Source organism: Pseudopipra pipra, chromosome 2 (assembly GCF_036250125.1).
Source record: "Pseudopipra pipra isolate bDixPip1 chromosome 2, bDixPip1.hap1, whole genome shotgun sequence".
Taxonomy (NCBI): Eukaryota; Metazoa; Chordata; class Aves; order Passeriformes; family Pipridae; genus Pseudopipra; species Pseudopipra pipra.
This window is the reverse complement of record NC_087550.1, coordinates 66,636,482-66,658,893: the sequence shown is the minus strand read 5'-3', so window position 1 is coordinate 66,658,893 and position 22,412 is coordinate 66,636,482. Positions and strand designations below refer to the sequence as shown.

General features: G+C 36.2%; 1 protein-coding gene across 6 annotated transcripts in view; it reads left to right on the top strand.

Annotated features, from left to right (window-relative positions):
• Positions 1-14,083, top strand: part of DACH1 (dachshund family transcription factor 1) — a 352,413-nt gene extending 338,330 nt beyond the window's left edge. For all 6 annotated transcript variants that reach the window (XM_064645860.1, XM_064645861.1, XM_064645859.1 and 3 more), the window contains one exon: positions 11,301-14,083. In XM_064645860.1, the coding sequence (XP_064501930.1) occupies positions 11,301-11,338 (38 nt within the window). In that variant the 3' untranslated portion in view covers positions 11,339-14,083. The remainder of the gene's footprint in view (positions 1-11,300) is intronic.
• Positions 14,084-22,412: the final 8,329 nt, after the last annotated feature.

The following is a 22,412-nucleotide window of genomic DNA, read 5'->3' as shown; positions in this document are numbered from 1 at the left end:
CGATTCTTTGTATTATACTAGTAGCCTATTCTGAAATTATTCCAGACTAAACTCACCTTGAGCATGGGTAACCAGCATCTTAAAAAGTGTCTGGGGGATGTCCTGCAAGTGACTTGTTCTATGTCATTAATGTGTTGCTATTCAAAAGAAACAGTGTAAGTGGAAAGCTGGGGCAGAGGGCAGAGCCTAGGGATGTGGGATATGGGAGGAAGAGTAAAAGCAACCAGGAAATAACATTTTTCATTTCCTCTGTCTTGAGAAAATCACACTTTGAGGCAAGAAAATTTCGCACTTCAGATATTTTGCACAGGTCATTGCTTCTGACTCCAAGGTAGTCACTTGATCCCAAAGTCACTGGGTAAGACTACTCTGTGGTTTAATTTAGTTTGCCATTCTCTTTTCTCCTTCTTACTATTTGATGATGGACTGTGGTGTTAAGTTCTCTCTGGGAAAGCATGCTGCTTCCATATGGTCTGGGATTTCTGTAGTGGGGTGCATCCAGGACACAGTCTGTCACGACATGCTGTTTTTTCTGAGGAATCTCTCTTGGCAAAGACACTAGAGTGGTGCCAAATTTAAACCACCTGGCTCTAAGGGTAATTGAGTTTTTCCTGAGAGGGTAGAATGATCATTTTGAAGTACCTACCTGAAATTATGTTACCACTGAGAGGGAATGGGGAAGGTTGGCTTGTCACTGCAGTACTGAAATGCATCTATGAAGATGTGTTCAAGATGGAAGTTTACAGTCAATTAGGGGGACTGGTATGAATTTTGAATTGAAAAACAACCTACCTGGGCCAGCATTTGCACTTGTCACAGAAGCAGAGTTTCCTTATGATCTAAAATGCTAGTATTTTTCATTCATTATAGGAATTCCTTATGTACTACTTCATAGCTAACTACTAGGTTAGACCCCATATGCATCTTTCAGCTTGAAGTCTTCCTCAGGTTTAACATGAGCCAATTTTTTTTTTCACTTTTGTAGTTGTGCCTCTCATGCTAAGCCTTGGAAACTTCATTAAGGTTTATTTCTACTACTGTGCGGCAGCAAGGATCATGTGTGACTTCAGTTCATAGCTCATTTCCTAGGGCATGGCTTCTGGTTTCATTTCTTTAGCCTTGAGTCTTGCTCTGGAGCTGACTGCTTGGTGCCATTGTCTTCCTTAAACTTGCTTTCATATGAAATACCTAAAAGAAGAAAGGTTATATTACATATGTTTTGACATCCCAGGCATCCTTAATAGATTTTCCATAAGCTTGGCGGTGTGCAGTATATCTATTTTACAGCCTCATTCCTTCCTGTTCTGCATGTGACTATTTCTTCATGTTTTGCACTGGGCTGTTATTCTGTTTTAGCACACAGATGAGAACAAGGGTGGTTGTGTATTGAAATGTGGTACTAATATGATATTGATACTAGAAAAAGATTCCACATATTCCAGAATTGATGTATGCAGGTTAGCATAGCTTTCTTTAAATGGCCTCTGTTTTCCAGTAAACTTTACAGTATTTCAAATGACATCTCAGTTACATACTCTTGTATTAATTGTGGGGTTTAAATCTAATCTGAAAACAACAAAACACTAGTCTGCCTTTCAGTTACTTAGGTAACATCAAATTCAAATTACTTGTTTAGAAAAGAAACATCTTGTACAGAAGGGTGAGGTAGCTTCTTCTGTGAATCAGAAGAGGTGCTCTGCCTAGGAATAGGTATTAGATCTAAGCATTTTCTTGTGTTTTAAAACTTTAGAAAAGCTCGTCTTCATAAATTATTTGTATGCACTGAAACAAATTAACATCACACTATCTGCTGATGGATAGTACTAACCATGACCACAACTATTCATAGTAGAAAAATCATGACCCATATTACTTTTTGAAACTTGCATAAAAGATCTTGGTTAATTCACACTTTATTATGTGGTCTGTAGTTTTATACACATGTATCCTGCTAATAGTATTAGCTTCTAATTAAGTGATGGAAAGAATTTGTTTACGTGTTTCTCTTCTGTTTGTATATGGAGGATAGTTCTAAAGAACTACTGCCTTATATGTGCTTTTGCATAGATATTTTCTGTAATTTGGTCTCAACTCAGAAGCAAAAACTGCTGAAAGCTCCAACAAACCCTGATCTATTGTATTTTATTCCAATTTCATTTCATGACCACTTTTCTCTCCAGAAAGGAAAGTAATTTTTTTAAGCCTATTTGAAGCTTAACTTTATGACTGATATCTTGTATGTAAGATTACTTTGATGATGATATTTAGTGTAAAAAAGTGATCATTTGAGCAAGGCATTAAAAAGGAGGCAAAATGGAGAGAAGTCGAACAAGTGAAAGACTAATCAGACTAAAAAGATGAACAGTAACAAAAAACAAAACAAAACAAAAAAATGCACCCCAAACAAACAACGAAAACAAAGGAAAAGAAGGTATCAGGCAGAAATCACATTCCAGTATTCAACTCTGTTTCAATTTTATGATATCAGATCCAAAGTTCCTTGCTGATACTAAAAAAAGTTGTTTATGTTTCTGGAAATACAGTAGCAAATCAAACACACCTTTTTGCAGAACTTAAAACTGTTTTATACAGGACAGATTGTTCAGCACCAAAATTATCCACACTGTGTTACAAACAGCACTGAACACAATGAGCTGTGGAAGCTCACAAGCTGATTGTATTTAGCTGTGACTTCACCCTTTAATAACTTTTCCACATGATTCTTCAGTTGAAAGGGTTTTGTTTTGTGTCTCTTTTTTATTATTACTATTTTTTTTTAACCAACATGAAGTGATACAATACAATGCCTTAGTGACTCAGGTTCAGTGGCTCTAAGTAATCAGTTCTGTTGTCTTTTTTGGGGTATGTGCTTGTTGTGTTTATACAAATAGAAAAAGGATTGCTAAGTTTGTAAGGCAACAAGAAAAGACAGCGTGTGTTTTTAGAAAAAATCTATTTCTTTCAAACAATTTCTCACCTTGCCAGTTCAATCTTTTCAGTCCTCAAAATGGCAAGTTCTGTGTGTTCTAGATGATCTTTAAATAATAGAAGGTGACATACTCTGGTGCTCCACTGTTTTCTTAGCTTACTGAAGACCAAATTGCTGACCTTTAGCTTACTCCCAAGGTATTCAGGGATATAATGAAAACATATATTAATGATTAAAACACATGATAAAATTACTGAAAGAAGATAGATAAATGTTTAAAACGACTGCAAAAAAAAAAAGGTGTTTAGATGCTCTTTTTTATATATCCATGGTTTAGTTTTATGTCTTTAATTGGAATTAAAATCTCGTACGTATAAATTACTGTTTTAAAGAGAAACACCTGGACATCTCAGTTTCCTGAATATTTTCACTGAGTATTAACACAAATATATTTGTACATGAATGTTAAGTAGAGAAATGAAAGGTGTATGATTAATAACAATATGCAAATTTGAAACTAATTTATTGGTGTTACACAAAGGGCAAACTGGGATAGTGTTTGGCCAAATATGTTTACATACTTCGTATTTGCATGAGTTTATTGAACATGCAGTGTGAAATCACCCATCTTTGCATAAAAACTGGATAAGCAGTTTTTTTAAAGAACAAATTGCTCAAATTTCAAAGCTTCAGTGTTGAGCCTGATTTCCTGCATCTCCTGTACTCTGCTCTCATTCTGCTAGGGAAGAGGGCAGTGGATCCATCCATGTTTCCCAACACATGATCTACTTTTGCTGTCAGTAACCATGTCAGGACAGAATAGATCTCTCTGTCCCTCCTTTTCAGTGCTGAGTTGTACAGCTTCAGTGTTCTGATTAATCTTAGACACTGGGATGAGTCTTTTTCCCCTCACAACATAATGCTTTACATTTTAGCAGAAAAATTACAGAAAGTTATGTTCAGTTGATTTCATGACTGGATTTTACAAAAGCTGGACTTTTTCTTTTCAGTCACACTACAAACTCTGAAAAAGACTGAAGCTCATCATAAATGATTTTCCCATGATTAAAAAGTTAGACTCCCATTTTTATCTTCCATCTGCAGTGGAAAATAAATCCTCTTATGTCTCAATTTTGAGACATATATACAAAAATATATTTCATCCTTAATTAGTTGCCTCCTTTAAGTTTTTCAAAGAAGGGTTACAACTTCCTTCCATCTGTCACAATATGCTTGCTTTTATTTTGACTTCCCATTGCTGTCTTATCAAATATCATATGAATCATTACCAGTTTGCCATCCCTTTCGTTTGTTTTGTTTCTCTTCCTCCAAATGATTAAAACATCAACTTGAATGAGAGGTTAGAAGTACACCGTGATTCACATTTGCCCCATCTTATTAAAACAAATAAACCAACCAGTTATATAATTTAAATGTGCTTGAGCTATGGCTTGCAGATGCTTTTATCAGCTCTGGGCTGAAGAGGTTGTGTGCATTCGGGCATGCACGTACAACTGTTCTTTGAAAGGGACAAACCTCATTAAGATTACAGGTGCCGTGAAATAACTTCTGAGAAAATAGCTGCCATTTTCAATAAAGCTACTTCCTAACAGGAAACACAATTCATTATGTTATTTAGTTATAAGGGAGCAGCTTTTCTTTTATTTGGATATAAGTAGTCCCATTTAATGTCAAAAATATTTTATTTCTTTTAACTGAATTTAGCAGTTTTTAATGATTGGAGGTTCTGGCAACAGTGTGTATATACTTAATTTCAGTACCAAGTCTCTGCTGTCTTTAGGAGCACATGGGCTAGTCCTGGGGATTTTGTGTTGTAACGTGATTTTAGAAGAGGGCTCTTAAGTTCAGGTCAGCTCCATCACCCGCCATAGAGATGGGGTTCAAATGAATTTTTATGAGTGAAGAAGCTTTAATTTCCAATAAACAAGTATGCACATCTGGCTTTTTGGTTGCTGTTGTTGGGGCTGTTGTTGTTATTTGGGCTAACATAATCCATAGAGATCTCAGCTAACACCGAGATCTGGTGTTATCTACCTAAGGACAAGAAAAGAGACTGAGAAACCATCAGTACATGAAATCTCTGTTACCTAAAACGAGAAGGGAAAGAAACAGAGAAAGTTTGAGAGAGAAAGCAGAAAACCAGGAATAAAAGAAAAAGAAAAATGAAATCACAGAAAATTTCATATTTGGGAGTAAAGTTACTGTCTTCACTTGTTCAGTTCTTACTAACAAGAGACATATCAACCTAAAGCAGGTGTTCTTTGAAAGCACAAAGAGATGAATAGATACACTATTCAAATACCCTTAACACCCATTTTGAGTGAAAATCAGCTTCTATCATCAGCTTGTGCATATTTGACAAAATTATATTAACTGTAGTTAGGAATTCTAGTGACTAAAATTGTGGCTACGGTGATATAAAGATTCCTGGATCATAGGCTGGCATTTACTATTCTACAGCTCACAAATTACAATCATTTAAAAAAAAATTAATTAAAAAGTATTCAAACCTTGACATCCTAACTTTCTAGAGCTCCCACTGAGATTTCTTCTCTTGTCATTCATGTTTGGAGCAACCTGATCTAGTGAAAGGAATATTTACCCATAGCAGGGGAATGATCCTTGATGATCTTTAGAGTCCCTTCCAACCTAAACCATTCTATGATTCTGTGATTTTCCTTCTCATAAAGCATTTGTCCTTTTTTTTTCTTAACCTGAACTCTGTGGGTTTCTTTCTTATCAGCTCTCTATGTCAGGCTTCTGTATCTTTTTGTTTGTTTCTTCACTTGGTTGTTCTTTATCAGCTCCTAACTATGGGAGAACAAAACATTTTGTCCTATTTCTAAAGAGAGTTTTCCTCAGTAGGCTTTTGTTTGATAGCGACTAAATTTAAATGTGACACCACACCTTGGGTATTGATTTGCAGATTTTTCGTAAACTGAAGACTGCAGTATGATAGTCATGATGATCACTGTTATTACATTTATTTTTAAAGCAGCTCTGAGAATACAAACTAAAATATAATGTTCTGGATGGCAAACAGCCCCAGTGTGACTTGCACTGAGTGGCAGAAATACACACATTACCATCTAATGGAGAACTTATTTAGTTTGCAGCTGAAGACTTAACATTTCATTGTACATTTTTATCAGTTTACAAGGTTGCATATTAAAAGGAATAATATTTGAGTGGGCTTCTGTTTTTACCTCAGAAAATGTTGAGCCCATAGAGATACTTGCTACAACCTGCCCACAGAACAGTAATGTGAATCATTGCCCAGATGACATCTCTGTGGGAATGCATTTTGAGGCATATGATTTGTTTCAGCATTGCAAACTTTTATGTCAGTTCCATTTGTTTGTTTTTATAACATTTATGACCTTTTAACTATTTGCGCATGTTCATTCAAAAACCTCAAAATGAGTCTTAATTAAAAAGAATTGATCTAAAAAAAAATACTCCCTCACTCTGGCTAGAATTTCTGTCATATCAATCCACAGACAAAAACAAATGATGTTTAGGAGTAGTGGCATTTTCAGTTTGAGTTACTAGCATGAGCTTGTGTGATCTTGCTGAACACTGCCATTTGCAAAAGAGCAATTAAAACAGATGACAATCTGCTAATCAGGCACAGTTCTGATTTTCCCAATTTGTGTTTTTGCTTGACTTCCTAAGAGTGAAAGTAAGTTTTATGTATTTATATTGTATATAACAGTATGTAAATTTGGGAAACCACCACAGATCAACAGTTTTCAGCAGGCTAAAAATATACCCCAGTGTTGTAAACATCCTTAGAGAATGCTGTGTGTGTTTGTGTAGTATATGTTTGTATGCATATGTTTCTGTGACTAATATATTCCATTTGTTTTACATAAAATTGTTTTTATGCTGATAGGCAAATTCTGCATTTGTTAGCAATAGAAAGAAATGCAACAGGCATATGTAGCTGTTAAAAAAAAAACTGATAGGGAGGCAGGAGGCAGAGGCATGCTCATGATTTGGGATTTAGGAGTAGTAGCATTTTCACATTGACTGTTGAGAAAAATAAATGTCAAATCATGATATTTTATTTCTATTTCTATTTCTATTTCTATTTCTATTATAAAGCTACTACTACCATTGGGCATTTGCATTCTTAATATACCAAAGGATGAGCTTGCTTGATTTGCTGATCACTCTTGTGATTTGTAGGTTTTGCTTGTGATTTTAACCTTGAAATCGTTAAAGGCCTATCGGTGGCAATAATCCACTTGTATTCAGATAAGAACTCTGGCTACACCTAGAGGCGAAGTGATTCTGGTGGCTTTGACATCAACATTGAGAAGTTCCTGTCATTTTGGAAGAACCTCAGAACACTGAGAATAGGGAGAGGAATGAATAGGAAGAAGGTAATAGTAGTCTCCAATGGAAAGAGACAGCAATCAAATATGGGTTTTGTATTTGGTCACCACACTGTGATGTGAGGTTGTCGTTCCTCTGCAGAGTTGTAAGTTACCCATTTTTCTTAGCACAGTTTGAAGTCTTTGCATTTCTGAAGTGCAGTGCTATTCACCTGTTGCACATTCTTCATGAGTCGCTACATGAACTTCTCAGCCACACACAGGAGCATGCTGGAAGAAAAGTATACAGCCTAAAGAAATGATTTCTCTATATTCTCCCAAATGCATTATTTGAGAGGGTGCCAGGCAGTTCCACAGATACTTTGATTTTTTTTTTTTTCTGTGTGGGCACAACTGATCTTGAGAAAATAAAGAAAACATTTTACAAATCTTAGCAATTTTTGAATTCATAGTAAGTATTACTTTATCATGTGTCATAACATGTAAGGATTTATTTTAAAGTCAAGTGCTGCATTTTCCCATATGATAGGGGAATTAGTTACACACGCTAATAGAGAATATATTTGCTTTATAATAAGCCTAGCAATGATATTGGATCATCTGCTGAATTCCTATATGACATTTTAAGTCCATTATCAATACAGATGATTTAATTGCACTTTTAATTGTCCATCATATAGTTGTTTGAGGAACAGGAAGATTTATGCTTATTGTATATATTCATCATAAATAGAATCATAGAATATACTGAGTTGGAAGGAACTCATAAATATCAAGTCCAACTCCTGACCATGCGCAGGACATCGCAAGTGTCACACTATGTGCCTGAAAGTGTTGTCCAAATGCTTCTTAAACTCAGACAGGCTTGGTGTTGTGATTGCTTCCCTGGGGAGCCTGTTCCAGTGCCCAACCACCCTCTGGGTGAAAAACCTTTTCCTGATATCCAACCTAAACCTCCCCTAACTCAGCTTCATGCCATTTCCTCAAGTTGTGTCACTGGTCATGAAAGGGAAGAGATCTGTACCTGCCCCTCCTCTTTCCTTTGTGAGGAAGTTGTAGACTGCAATGAGGTCTCCCCTCAGTCTCCTCCAGGATGAACACACCAAGTGATCTCAGCCACTCCCCATACGGCTTCCCCTCAAGGCCCTTCACTATCCTTGTTGCCCTCCTTTGGACACTCTCTAATAGCTTAATATCCTTCCTATATTGTGGTGCCCGAAACTGCACACTATTCAAGCTGAGGCCACTCCAGTGCAGAGCAGAGCAGGACAATCCCCTTCCTCAACCAGCTGGTGATGCTTTGCCTGATGCCCCCCAGGACACAGTTGGCCCTCCTGGCTGCCAGGGCACTGCTGACTCAGATTCAATTTGCCATCGACCAGGACCCCCAGGTCCCTTTCTAAAGCACTGCTCTTCAGCCTCTCGTTCTCCAGTCTATACACAAAAAGAGAGTAGCTCCATCCCAGGTGCAGAATATGGCACTTGCCCTCATTAAACTTCACAGTTACTGGTTGTCCATCTCTTTAATTTGTCAAGTTCCCTGCAGGGCCTCTCTGCCCCTGAAGGGAACGACAGCTTCTCCCAGTTTAGTGTGGTCGGCAACCCTAGTATTCCTTTGAGTCTTACAGCCAAGTTGTTAATGAAGATTTTGAAGAGAACTTACATAAAAAACAAGTATCCTTTCACTTTATAATGAAGATACCTCATAAAGCTGCCCATTTCTATTCTTACTAATTGTCTGCATATACAGACTATACAGACTATAGGATCTGATTCCTTTAAAAGTGAAAAACCTCCTTTTGACTTCACTGCCAGGTTGGATCCTTTAGCAGTGTACAATAGAGCTGACTTTTGAAACTGTACAGCTGTTCATGTTTTGTTGACTGCTACAAGGATTCTGCTTTCTGCAGTTGTATTTTTAATTGAGAATATGTTTTAGTAAATATTTCATTTTAAAAGGTAGATGTAGATAGTAAAATAAAATATGTTACTGACTTTAGGCTGTTGGAATGTTCAGGTGTGGGAATTATGGATAGCACTCACTAGCAAGTGTACATTTAGGATAGCCAAAGTGGTGGTATATATGCAGAGTAATACTCCTACAGAGATATCCAGAAAGCTTTAGTGCTGTAAATGTTTATTGTGTTTATTCAATATGTTTGGGAGAATTACATGGAAATGTAGCCAGTAGTAGCTCTGGCTATCCTGTACTTGATGCAGGTTTTCTTTGCAGATGGTGTTGCAGGCCTTTAGTTTTACCAAGCTCCATTTCAGAGGTTCCTTCTTTCTCTCCTGAATTCCCATAAGCATTTTCGTTGCTCTCCATGCTTCAAATAAAAATAAAAAAGTTTTAAAGTTAAGGCCTTACTCAATTTATTTTTATCTCTCTTCATTGTAAAAAATGGTTCTGAGTGGAAGCCCTTTCGCTTTTAAGTGTAGGAAAGTGATCATCTGCTCTGCCAAAAAAAAAAAAAAAAAAAAGTAGGGAAAAAGGGCAGAAAAATGTAAAAACAAGGAGAAAGTAGCAAAAGGGTATACACCCCAGAAGCTGGCAAAAGAAAACTAGTGGTGGAAAAGGGAAAATAGAGGGACATTAGACAAGAATCACTGCAGCAGAGTGATTCTACGATCTCTTTTTTCCTCAGCAGTTCTGATTGAACTGGAAAGGGGTGTGCAGAAGGGATAATTTTTTACAGTTGTATGTGGTGTGTATCTGTCTACTTGCAAGTTAAACTTTTCTTTCCTCAACAGTTACAGTACACTTGTGAAAGAGAAGTTTCAGTGGTAGCCAATAATTTCAAAAATTTCAGCATTCATTTATAAAGGTTTATCTCACACGATTGTTTTCCTGTATATCTAATAAGAATTTTATAGACTGATTTTGAAAAAAAAAAGATTAGACTAAGAAAACCAAAACAGAAACAAAACCCTCTGAAGTAATTGCTGAATTCACTTGGATCTAAAGAAGAGTTTCATGTAGACTTTAAAAACTGAGATACAGCTTGTACTTGCAAATGTATGTAGAGGTTAAATATGCTTCATAATGTGCTTTGCTCACATGGGAACAACACTTTCTGTCATAGAAGTCAGAAAACTAAGGAGTTTTCTGTCTGTTTTCTGTTCTTTAAAAAATAATCTTTGTAGTTCTGTGAAAATAGATGCATATAAGATGATAATGTCCCCACTGAAGAAAAGATTGCTTTGTACTTATAAATTAGGTGAAAATATGTTATGGCAATACGTTCTTTCCAAGTTTTTCTAGATCAACAGTTACTGGCTAGGTGAGCTTATTGTTGCTCATATTCCTCTCCATCGCACATATCTCACTTAAATATATGCTCTTCACTTGGGTGGAAAAAATGTTGTGAGAAACATGCTTACATCTTTAACATAGTAATTGTTCAGTTAATCTCATTTATGGGGGGAAGGAGGCTATACTTCGCTGATACCGATTAAATATCCTATACTGGGTTCTATATAAATAGCTACAAATGTGCACAATGGTTACATTACATGGTATATTTAACAACATCACTAAATCAGAAAGTATGAGCTATGCCTTTAGTGATGGGAGTACTAATGATTGCATGCAAGAAGATTTTTTTGCTCTGCAACCATGAAGGACATAATTGCTGTTCAGCACTATGCACTTAAGTTTGCATATCAGTAAAAACACATCCACAGAGGCTCCACCTACATTCCTAGTGCCCTAGGACTGATATGAGTGCAGCATATATTAAAGCTTCAGAAGTTGTTACAATATTCACAACTTGCAAAGTGTGTGTAATTTTCAATGGAGTTAATTTGACCACTGTCAGATGAAATTATGTTGATGATGTTCAGGTTTTATGATTTTCTTTTATTTTAGACAAAAAGTACCGTAGGTGACATTTTGCAGATTTATGGCATGACTACTTCTGCTGAGATTTTAAATCTTATGGGGTTTTTCCTCTTTTTTGATTCACTGCAGTATAAATATATAAAGCAAATGTTTCTCTTTCATATTTTAGATGGAAGACTTTATTTGAAAACTACTGTCATGTATTGAATTTTTCCTGCTGAAAATACGTGTTCTACAGTAAAGAACGTTGCAGTAAGACATTGGCTAATAAGGAGTTATGTGGAAACAAAGTGTTTTCAAGCCAACTTCCTCAACTTCATTTATCAATGTTCTTCGAAAATGTAAAGAATTCTGCAAGAGTGTCCTCCTTTGGTTATCTCCTGTGGCTCAACCCGGAGACCTAGAGAATGTTTGTAAATGTACAGTAGCACTCTTCTTACAGCGAAAATCTGTATCTCTGCACCGGACTATTGTATCCAAAATTACAGGCGGTCAGAACAAGGCTGAGTATTCCCTTTTTCAAGGAATGCAGACTCTCTCCTCTGATGATGATTCTATATTTGAGCACATCAAATGATCCTTCCAGTGGTGTCCAACTACACTTACAGACTGTTATATCATACTGAAACCAGCAAGACAGCTCAGAAATGAACTCGTAGAGGGCATAAGAGGATTCTTAATTTAAAAAAAAGAAAAAAAAAAAAAAGGTAAAAGAAGAAAAAATTGATACATTCAGTTTTCAAATTATGATCGTGAATTTTCTTCTAAAGACTTTTTTTCCACATGCTTTCCAAGAGACCAACACATATATGTTAGACTACATTAAGTGAAATGGAATTTTGTGTAAGTGAAAAGAAATGCTGAATGTAAACAAACTGTTTTACTGTTCACAAAGTCTCTTTTCCTAAAATAAAATAAATTAAAAACCAATAAAAAACAATAATAATTTCTCATTGTAAACTGGCAGGGGTTTATGAAATAAAAGACTTTGCTTCTTATCAAAATGTTGGTCACATGTACAGTATATAACACAAATCACACAAGGAAGGTATTATGTATGCAGTAGAAATCTAGAGTTTAGGAAATGAAACTTTTAGATAATATTGTTTTGTCACCCTGTTGGTCAGAAAGACACCTTTCTAGTTTTAACGCATGCAGGCATGTAAATATTTGTCCTGGAGTCACAGTATTACTGAATGAGATCTTAAGCATCTGGTAACGAGTCAGAATTCTGTATCAGCCACTTTTATTTGTATATTGAGCTCTGGTTAGTGCCCTGACTAGTGCACTTCTAAGAATGGACTGTGGCTGAGCAGCAAGTCAAAATGCCAGAAATATTTTTATATGTTAATGTCATATTGCGTCAATGTTGCTAAAAAAAGAAAACCTAACAAACACTTGATGTATCAGTCCAATTCCACGTAGAACTGAGTGATACAGTTGAAGTCTATTGTCCCTCCCGCCTTGTCTTAGGGATGGATGGTTATGTGTTACTTTCACTGTCTTTATGAAAGCTACAATATGTGTTTTCACCTTTGTGCTGATAACTGGAAGTAAGCTGCAACACACTGCTTATTACATTACTAAAAATTATGTTCTTTGCTTTGCGTACTTTTGGGTTACCCCTTTAAAGACTGATTTTGTGAATCAGTGCTATTACTGTAAGTTTTGTGATTATGCTTTCTTCATCTAATGTTTTATGCATATAAAATATTATTTATTACATGGAAACATATCAAAACCTTAAATGTCTAAGATGCCTAACTTAAAGCAAATATTTCTTTTAAAGTAGTTCTGATTGGATATTAATATTATTTTGTCAAAAAAAATCTAATGTTTTGTAAACTCTAGCACTGAGCTTCTATAGTTTGTAGGTCTTCCTTGCAATACTGGTACACATTTATTTTGTGCAGTTCATATTTACTCCACCGCAATCCTTTTTTAACAATAGAAAGATGTATATACAACTTCACATCACAGTAATTTTTTTAAAGAAATATTGAGCAATATTTTTCATTAAATATTGTTGCCTAATACTTTGTAGTGATATTATTTTCTAACCATGATTCTTTCATGATTTTCACAGTTGCTTAAACACACATGGGATTCTGTACTCCAGTTTTTTCATATGCAGTCTTTAAAGGGTTAACAGCTGTAAAGTTAGATGGACTTGTGGCAAGCTTTTGAATCATTCATATCTGAAAGAGAATTAAAAGCCTACAACTGAAATATGTAGTAGCATCTACCATTGCTCTGCTCCTTGCATAGAGTCACCTGTAAGTAGGTTTAGTAGTTTTACAGTATATTCTTTCAAGACCTTTGGGAATGCCTCAGTGTTTGGCTTGGTACATAAACAGAAATGTTAAGTATTAAAGGGGAACCAATTTATGAACTGGATGTTTAGAAAGAATCTTGCTAAAAACAGTGTAAATATTACAGACCATGAGATTTTACCGTAAGTTGAATTTTTTTGCCCCTCTTTAGTTTCACAGGTTTTGGGTTGTTATTTTGTTTTTGGTTTTTGATTTGGGTTTTGTTTTGTTTTGGGTTTTTTTGCATAGATTATGAAGAAAAGTTGTGCTCATGTTATTGTTTATATGCTTTTGTAATCTTAAAGATATTAATGTCTAGTTGTTCTATATTATAACCACATTTGCGCTCTATGCAAGCCCTTGGAACAGAACATACTCATCTTCATGTAGGACCTATGAAAATTGTCTATTTTTATCTATATATTTAAAGTTTTCTAAAAAGGAAAAAAGGTTATTACGAATTTTGTTGTACAAAATCTGTACAAAAATCTGTTTTTACATCATAATGCAAGAATTCGAAATTTTTCTATGGTAGCCTAGTTATTTGAGCCTGGTTTCAATGTGAGAACCACGTTTACTGTTATTGTATTTAATTTTCTTTTCTTTTCAACAATCTGCTAATAAAACTGTCTGAAATCTCCCTGCGACTTTATTTACAGTTCATCTTTATTAAATTTTCTGAAATGTATAACATCAGAGGAATATTTACTTTCTAATGGGAGGCATCTAAAAACAACATAAGTCAGCTCTTTGTAATGTAAGGAGAACAATGCTGAATGATTTTACTTAACATGCAACTGCTTCTATCTCTAATATGAATTACTGTGGTGAAAAACATCATAAAAGCACACTCTGTGGTTATTGTTTAACAAGCATATTTTCCATTTTTTTTCTTGCCAGCTAAGCAAACTACCCCCATCTACATGATTTATTTATGTACATTTCTCAGTTTATGAAGCTGTTATTTGTACCTTTTTCCTTTATATTGTGATATTCCCATGATTCTTATTTCACAAAGCTTTTTGCTGAATAATGTAAAGTGAACACATTGATGGAACAAAACATATTATTCCCCTAACTACAAAAATGCAGGGATAATGCAGTTGGTTTTTCTCAAATCTCTTTTACTTGATAAAACGTGTTTAGAAACACTTTTTTAACAAACAGCAAGTATTTAAACATTTAAACAGGCATTTGGAGAGAAAAATAGTTCTGGCTTAGCTTATGCGATGGTGTGGGTGGGGTTTTTTTAAGGTCAAGATGGTTATTTAAGATCAAATCTGGAAGTAAATTGTTTTTGCTTGCAAAAAATTCAAAAGTCAGAGACGTATGAGTGATTTTGAGTATTATCCCTTATTGCCTTGTCCTGCCTGGCCTTGGCTTGCCTTACCTTTCCATCCCTTCCCTTCCTGTCTGAACCATACCTACATGAACGTTTCTGCTTTCATTAGGGAGCAGACCTTTTTGGAAAAGCAGAAGAGATTAGCTTTCTTGGATAAACCCATTTCACTATCCCTAGGTGGCCTGGGGACTGCAAGCATGAGGCTGACAGGCTTCCTGGGTTCTGGCAGGTTGTTGTGGCTGGCTGGTTGATTAGGATTTTGGTTAGCAGTATGTAGGGAAATCACAGTCTCCTTCCGTCTGCGTTAAAATGTCCTCATGTCTGCATTAGTAAGCATCCCAGCTATGCCATAGCCAACTCCCCTGCCATAAACTCTGGCACAGCTAAAGCAGGGGAAAAAGTAAACTCATTAATCTCTCAGTTCAGCTCATGCTGAAACCTGAATTATCTCTACAGTAACAGACTAGCAACCTACCTCAGTGTTTTTAAGCAACCCAGGAAATAGTTTCTTTCATCAAGAAGGAACTACACTCACATAATTCCATCCTATCTTCATTAATAAATCAGTGCTTCATATGTGCAAGGTATGTGGCATTTAACAGAGCTGAGACTGGGTGGGCTGATAGCTAGTCACTCCTTGTGACAGTAAACCTAAACTCTGTCAAAGCTCAGGTCAAAATCGAGAAGAGGTTGCCCTAAACATGTCTTGCCTATAACTTACTTGTAGGTTAGGGTCAGATCCTGAAGAAATTCGGAGTCAGCAGTTAGACTCCTAAAGTTTTAGGAAATCTTTTTAGGAGCTGAAAGACTCAACTAAGAATTATTAATTTTATTTTTTTTTTTATTTTATTTTGGTGTTGCAAATTAAAGAGATTTAAGGTTGGGTTTTGATATGAAAGGTAAACCTCTCATTTGTTGAAGGTACTATAAATTCTTGAAAATTGCTTCATTTGTTATTTGCTTACATGTTATTTGACACAAGACTGCAATAAACAAAGACTGAGGCCAAGATTTTCAAGCATGACTGCTGATTACAGGTAGTTCTAGTTTTGTTGGCCAAACTTCAGACATTTTCAATGCCTTTCATAAAATAAAGTGTCCTACCTCAAGAGATCTGTGAAACTTCTTCAGTAACTGCTAACTCATCCATGGGATGCTGAGGAATGTATTAGTGTGCTTTTGCTGAGCAGGAGCTCACACTGATTGATGATGGTAGTTTCACCACCAGCAGTATCACACCATTTCAAGCTGCTTGTATAGAAAGCTTCATTTTCAAAGGGAGTAGAAACAAGGGCTTTCTGAAATTCAAGCTCTTAAAAGGAATAACATTAGAAATAAAAAAATCTAGACTTCCAGACTACTTGGAAGCTTTGTAAATTTTCACCCAAAAGTCAAGTACTATGCAATACTAAGCAGTTTGGGAGAATTTGCACGTAATCTGTGGGTAAACATAATTTCTTCATCAAGTTAGAGTAGCAATGGTTGTCGTAGTCCACTGAATTGGTTAATTGTTGCTCTAAATTTGGTTCATAAAGACAGAGATAGGTTGGGCAAGAATAAAAACAGGTCTCAGTTGCAACAAAGGACACTCCAGCTGGATATAAGGAGGAAGAAGTCAAAATGAGAGTGATGAAGCACATGAACAGTTTCCCTAGAAAAGTTCCAGGATCTTCATCTTTGGAGATTTTCAAACCTGCGGAGAATAAGGCCCTGAGAAACCTGATCTAACTGTGTAATTTAAAGAAGGGTAGACTAGTTGACCTTCAGAGGCCCCTTCCAATCTCAGCTTTTTATGGTTTTAGAACTACAAGACTTATATGCATGATGCCCTTGTAGGCATAGCACTTTCTGCATCTAGTTTAACAAGGAGCAAAATTTTATCCTATAAATAGCAGTTGTCAGATCTAGAATAGAAATTGCTGGGATATATTTTAGCATTCACGGCTTTTTGATCTTCTATATCAGGAGACCAGAAGAATGAACTGCAGTAACAGCAAGATGTGAAAGAAGATACAGAAAGTGAATACAGATAGGATAAAAATGGCACCTATTTTAATAGAGATATAATTAATTTAAATAATAAGAATAGAAGCTGTAGCAACTTGGTCAGTCAGTTCTCAGACAGATTTTCTAGCAATAAATAAAAATAAGGTAAAGCGAATAAACAATATGTCCAATAATAAAAAGAACAGCTGTTGGGGATAAAGTAAGTTGATTTAGAGTGAACTTTCCCATTCAAATTTTTCTTGGGTACACTGACCTGACAGAGGAAATTGGAAATGACAAGGTGCTGGAACAGATCCTCCTTTTAAAATATACTGCCATTATTTTTTTCAAATTGTTTTCTTGAAACTGGTTTGTACTGCAAGGCAACCGACGATTTTGTAATTTTATAGATTTTTACCACTCAGAGATACAGAGAACTTTGAAGCAGTCAATTCAACTTGTTGGATTCTCTGTCAAGTAAGTGTTATCACGCAGCTTGGTAGCCTGAAGTATGCAAAGGTTAAACTTGGCATTTTAAAAGTAGAGAGACTTCAGGCTTCAGTGTCTGTGAAGTTGTATCATGGTACAGGTATATGTAGCTAGGTCTTGGTGCTGAAGGATTTCGTAGGCAAAAAAGTGCCTTTGTTTTGGGAGTGGTGATTATGAGGTGAATTGCAAAGTAGAAGAAAATGGAAATTGTGGTTAGGAAAGCAGACCGAGGGAATAAAACTGCAACAAAATTTTGAATAGAACACGGGGATGGCAGAAAATAGGAGATTTCAGCTGTCAGGATGGAAGTAAATAGTGATACAATAAGGAGAAACTGGATTCTAAAGATACTCTTTAGAAAGATGTGGCAAGATATAGATGCAGTAAACAAACTCATTTGGCTGGGTCCTGGGCAAGCAGACATTTTCAATTCCATTCAGAAACAACTAATAACCATTTGGCTTCTGTTCCCTGTGACCAGGATGCTGAAGAATCTGACTGTTCAGAGATGGGATGATATATTGGAAGCCAGAAATAAGTTTCTACATGGATCTCTTGAACAATCTAAACTCAATTTGACAATTGAAGAGGACAGAGATAAAGTATTACCTTCTTTGTGAGCTAATCAATAACAAGCACACCTCTGGGAAACAGATGCTGGTAATATCCTTTGAAGCCATTTCAGTGGTTGAAGCTGGACATGTTCACAGGCCACCTTACACAGAACTTACAGAAGCAGTAAATAATAATAATAAAAGAGCTCTAATTCTCATTTTTTTCCAGGTGAGATCTTACCTGCCTCCAACTCAAACCTCTACAACACTGCAAGTGTATATATGGCATCTGATAAGAAGATAAGACTCAAGTGAAGAATTCAGGCTTGAAAAAATACCTGCAAAAAGTAAAATTAAGCTATAGACAAACATGGATTAAAAAGGTAATGATTATAGTACGAAATTAGCTCAATGATTTCAGGATTCAAAAGGTGATAAAGAAACTCCAACAGTGTGCCTAATTCAAAATCATAATAAAATACCTTCTTGAAGTATGCGATGCTTACTGAATGTTTCTGTGACTGTCCCAAACACTCCTTGACAATGATATATCAGTTCCCTTTTGAAGCACCTGGAACAAAGTGATGCATTGTGCATCTCACTGTATCAGAAATCTCACTACATAACCTAACAGAATCATTGAAAAGAAGGAAACATACAGCTGCCAATCACAACCATTTCCACAGTTCTACAGCCCAAGAGTCTAATCCCATATGCCCTACTACTAGGCTGAACAACACACTCTTGCTATTTTGCTCCCGTCTTTTTGCTCCAGTCTTTTTGCTCCTGTTCCTTCTTCCCCGTGCACATCAAGCTGTAACTGTTCAGTATTAGGTCTCTTCTGACAGGAGAAGGGAGTATGAACCAACTGAGAATAAGAAGCAACTTGAATTGCCCCCCCACCTCATGCTTTCTTGGGAAAGTGTTCATACCACTTGCTTTGAGAAGTGGACAGAAGTGGTGTCCTGTAACTCCTGCCTCTTAAAAGCACATTAGAGGTGCATCTACATCAGTAATTTTATGTGCAATAAGGGGCCTCTGTAGCATGAATTTGCTTTACATCTGAGCTAGTGGTGTGCACTCAGGCTCCTAAAACAGTTTCTTTTCCTGGTGGAACTTAGTCATGTGAAAGGCTATCATCTGGATTTTGCCAGTTGCAATGTGACCTTAGCAGTTGCTCTGTACAAGCAACTAGTGGAAACTTCATTACTGGTAATGCTATGGTGAGATCTTGCAATCCTAGAAGTGCAACAGATTGCATCATGTTACACCGTGGTCCTTCCCTCCTTGCATCACAGCAATCAGCAATGGAAATGCACTCCGTGACGAACTGCTGGCTTTTGCAATGCACCTCCTCCATAAGGTCAAATAAACACTGTCGGGGTCAGGTTTGAAGTGGAGCGGATAAATTAGAGTTGGTACGTGGGCTTTTGGCTTGAGTGAGGCTTTTGAATAAGGCATGAGAATACTGAGGAGACATGTAATGAAGTAGCAAATTAATAGTATCAGGGATATTCTGCCTCACCATGCTAAATCTTCTTTATACAAATAAATTATGTTTAAATCAATTAGCTATTTATTGATTCATAAGAGTATTTTTCTTCTTTTTTTAATTTCCAGGTGTTACTTGAGTGAAGTCAAATTGTGATAATAATGACTAGTGCTTTTTCTTTTAATTTACTAAGCCACTCAGCATTCAAAAAGATTATATTTGAGACTTTATGAAGAATGTATTTTGTTGTGAGAACAATAACAGACACTTACCTTAGGACTTCTACTAACCCTGGACCCTCCTATAATACTTGCAGCTGTACAATGCATTTTTCTAATAGTCTGTAGTTGTATATTATTTTCAAGTTTAAAAATACTTCACCCTTTTAACAAATGCTGCATACTCATCTAAGTAGTGGTCATTAAAGAGAGTGCCACTATATCATTCCTTTGTATTTAATTTGGGTTAGAAAGAGCAAACTGTATTTTGAGCAAGGTTTATTTCTTTTCCAATTTAAGTAATTTCTTATCTAAGCTGGCCAAGTTCAATTTAAATCATTGTGCGAATTGTTGGTGAGGTGCTTTTATTTGAATCAGCAAGCATTTGGCCATGGCAAATGATCTTCTGGCAAACAAGAACATTAGTACCAGGGGACATCTTTGAAAACTGCAGTTTAGTTTTGTGCACCATGGAGAGTTTTCAGTGTTAAAAGTTATGTTTTCCTTAAATATTGTTCCACTCAAGGTAAAAAGAGTTGCTTTCTTCTTTGATTTTCATCCCATTCTTCTATCATTGTATGTAAAGAATTAAGTTTAACAGGAATGCAGGTAAAAATAAAAGTGCTAAAGGTCCACCAGTACTCCATTTTGCTCTTTTAACTGAATGAAAATCTTTTAGTGCTTTTTTTCCCCCTAGCTGGTATAATTTCCAAAATACACATAAAAAAAGTCATGGCGTTTCTCATATTTGATTAGGCTTTAGTAGTGCAAATACTAGGGTAGATAGGGCAATAACCACTTAGTCTTCAGACCACAGAGAGCTCAACAGAAGCATCTGTTTGGCTGACATAATATTTCCTTCAGCCTCCTTCTCAAAGGCAGAACAGGAGCTAGCAAGGACTGGGTGAAGCATTTTAGCAGCAGCCACAGGTGATCCTATCTGCCACGTTCTCTGAGTCAGTGCTTTACCTGCTAATGATACATCCTCTGTAGTTCTTCTGCATGTATGCAATAAATTCAACACCCACAAAGAAACAGAAGGGTGACATGTACAAGACTTTGCTTACATTTTGTGCTTCCAGAATACACTGGCTATACTGAGCATGTGCAAAACTCCTGTCCTTTATATATTCAATAGACTAGAATTTTCCAGGGCATGAAAAGGGGTGATTACTTATGCAAGGCAATCACCCTGAATTTATACAGTAGGACATCCTAGGATGTGGCACAGATTATATAACATGGTTCTCCTTAGATTTTAATGAAACACGGTCAAAAAAAACACCAAACAAACTAACAAAACCAAACACACACAAAAAACCCCCAAAACCCTCAACCAAGCAAAGAGGTTGGAATTATTTTTTAGGCCATTACAAAATTGAATGAAATCAGAAGTTTCCAAGTCATGGGAATGTGATCATTCATGCTGCTGTGTTAGAATGGTCCCCAGCCAAGTGGTGGCCAACACCATCTATCTCTGCTGTAGACAATTCTGGGGGTGGTGCAGCATCTAGTATGGATCTGGCTCAGAAGATGGTTTTTGAACAGCCAATTTCACTTTGGAGAATGAAAGAGCATGATGTGGAAAGATTGCTCTATACTGGTTGGACACAGGGTTCCTGAACTTTGATGATTACATATAATTTACCAGCATATTTCTTGCTTTAGCACACAACCTGCACATGACTTCTCAGTCATACCATACCACGAGCCACTCCCAACCCCCAGTCACATTCAAATGGCATTGCCCACATTTCGGTCCAGTCGCCTGCGCTTGTTACCATTGTGAATTGTACTTTGTTATTTCCAGTCTCTACTCCACCAGCTGCCCCATTATTCAGCTACTCACTGAAGAAGGCCTTATCTGGAAGAGGAAAGGAAGAAAGATTGATCCCTAAGCTAATTGTCTTTGAAACAAGTATCTTTCATTGCAGCTAATCAGTCTGAGTCTCTTTCTACTAGGTGGATATTGTTCCCAGTTCACTGTTTCAGTGCTACTTGCAAGGGCTTTGCAAGAGCAGAGAAAGAACCTTTCACTCTTAGGAAAGAATGGGATCCTCCAACTTGCGATTTCTTTTCAGATACTCCTAGTAGCCGTTGAAGTGGTAAGAAGATTTAATAAATACATTTAATAAATACATACTTAGTTTTCCCAAGATATGGTTTGTTATGTGCTGGAATTTTCTAACTGCATGGATACCCATTTAAAATTTCACTGGACATCTGTGCTTTTGTATAAACTCATGAAGTCCTTAGTTGCATCCTACCTTGGTTACATATCTCTAGAAATCTGGCCTTTAGAGTTGAAAGAATCTTGGACAACGGCCCTATTGTTAATCATTATTTCCAGTATAATATAACAAATGTTTTAACCTTGAATGGAGGCAGGGGAGTAAAACCCTAGCTTGCCTCCTTATCCTTTTTCCTTCCAGGTTTTATTCTTTTACAGCTGTAGCAGTACAAAGCAGCTACAACTAAGAGTATGAATCATTGTTGCTATTGTCATTAACATAATGCCCATGTGTAGATTTATCTGCAGACTTTCAGTTTGATAAACTGTTGGCATGTAAATATTTCCTTGAAGAAATTCCAGTCCAGCTGCTTTTGTTTACAAATCTATCAATGGTTAACACCACAGAATGTATTTTGCCAGTATCTGAATTATAATTACAACTTCTTTCATTGTGAATTAATTATAAAAGAGGAAGACAAAGCTAAATAATATATATTTTGCAGAATTTTGGAACCATGCCGTCAGCTTTGCCTTCTTTAGTTTTGAAAATGTGAAGACTCAACGCTTGTATGTCTCCATTCTACTGTTCTTTTTTATTGTTCATTTGTACAGCTAATTGTGAAGAAACTCTTTCGAATAATTATTTCATTGTACT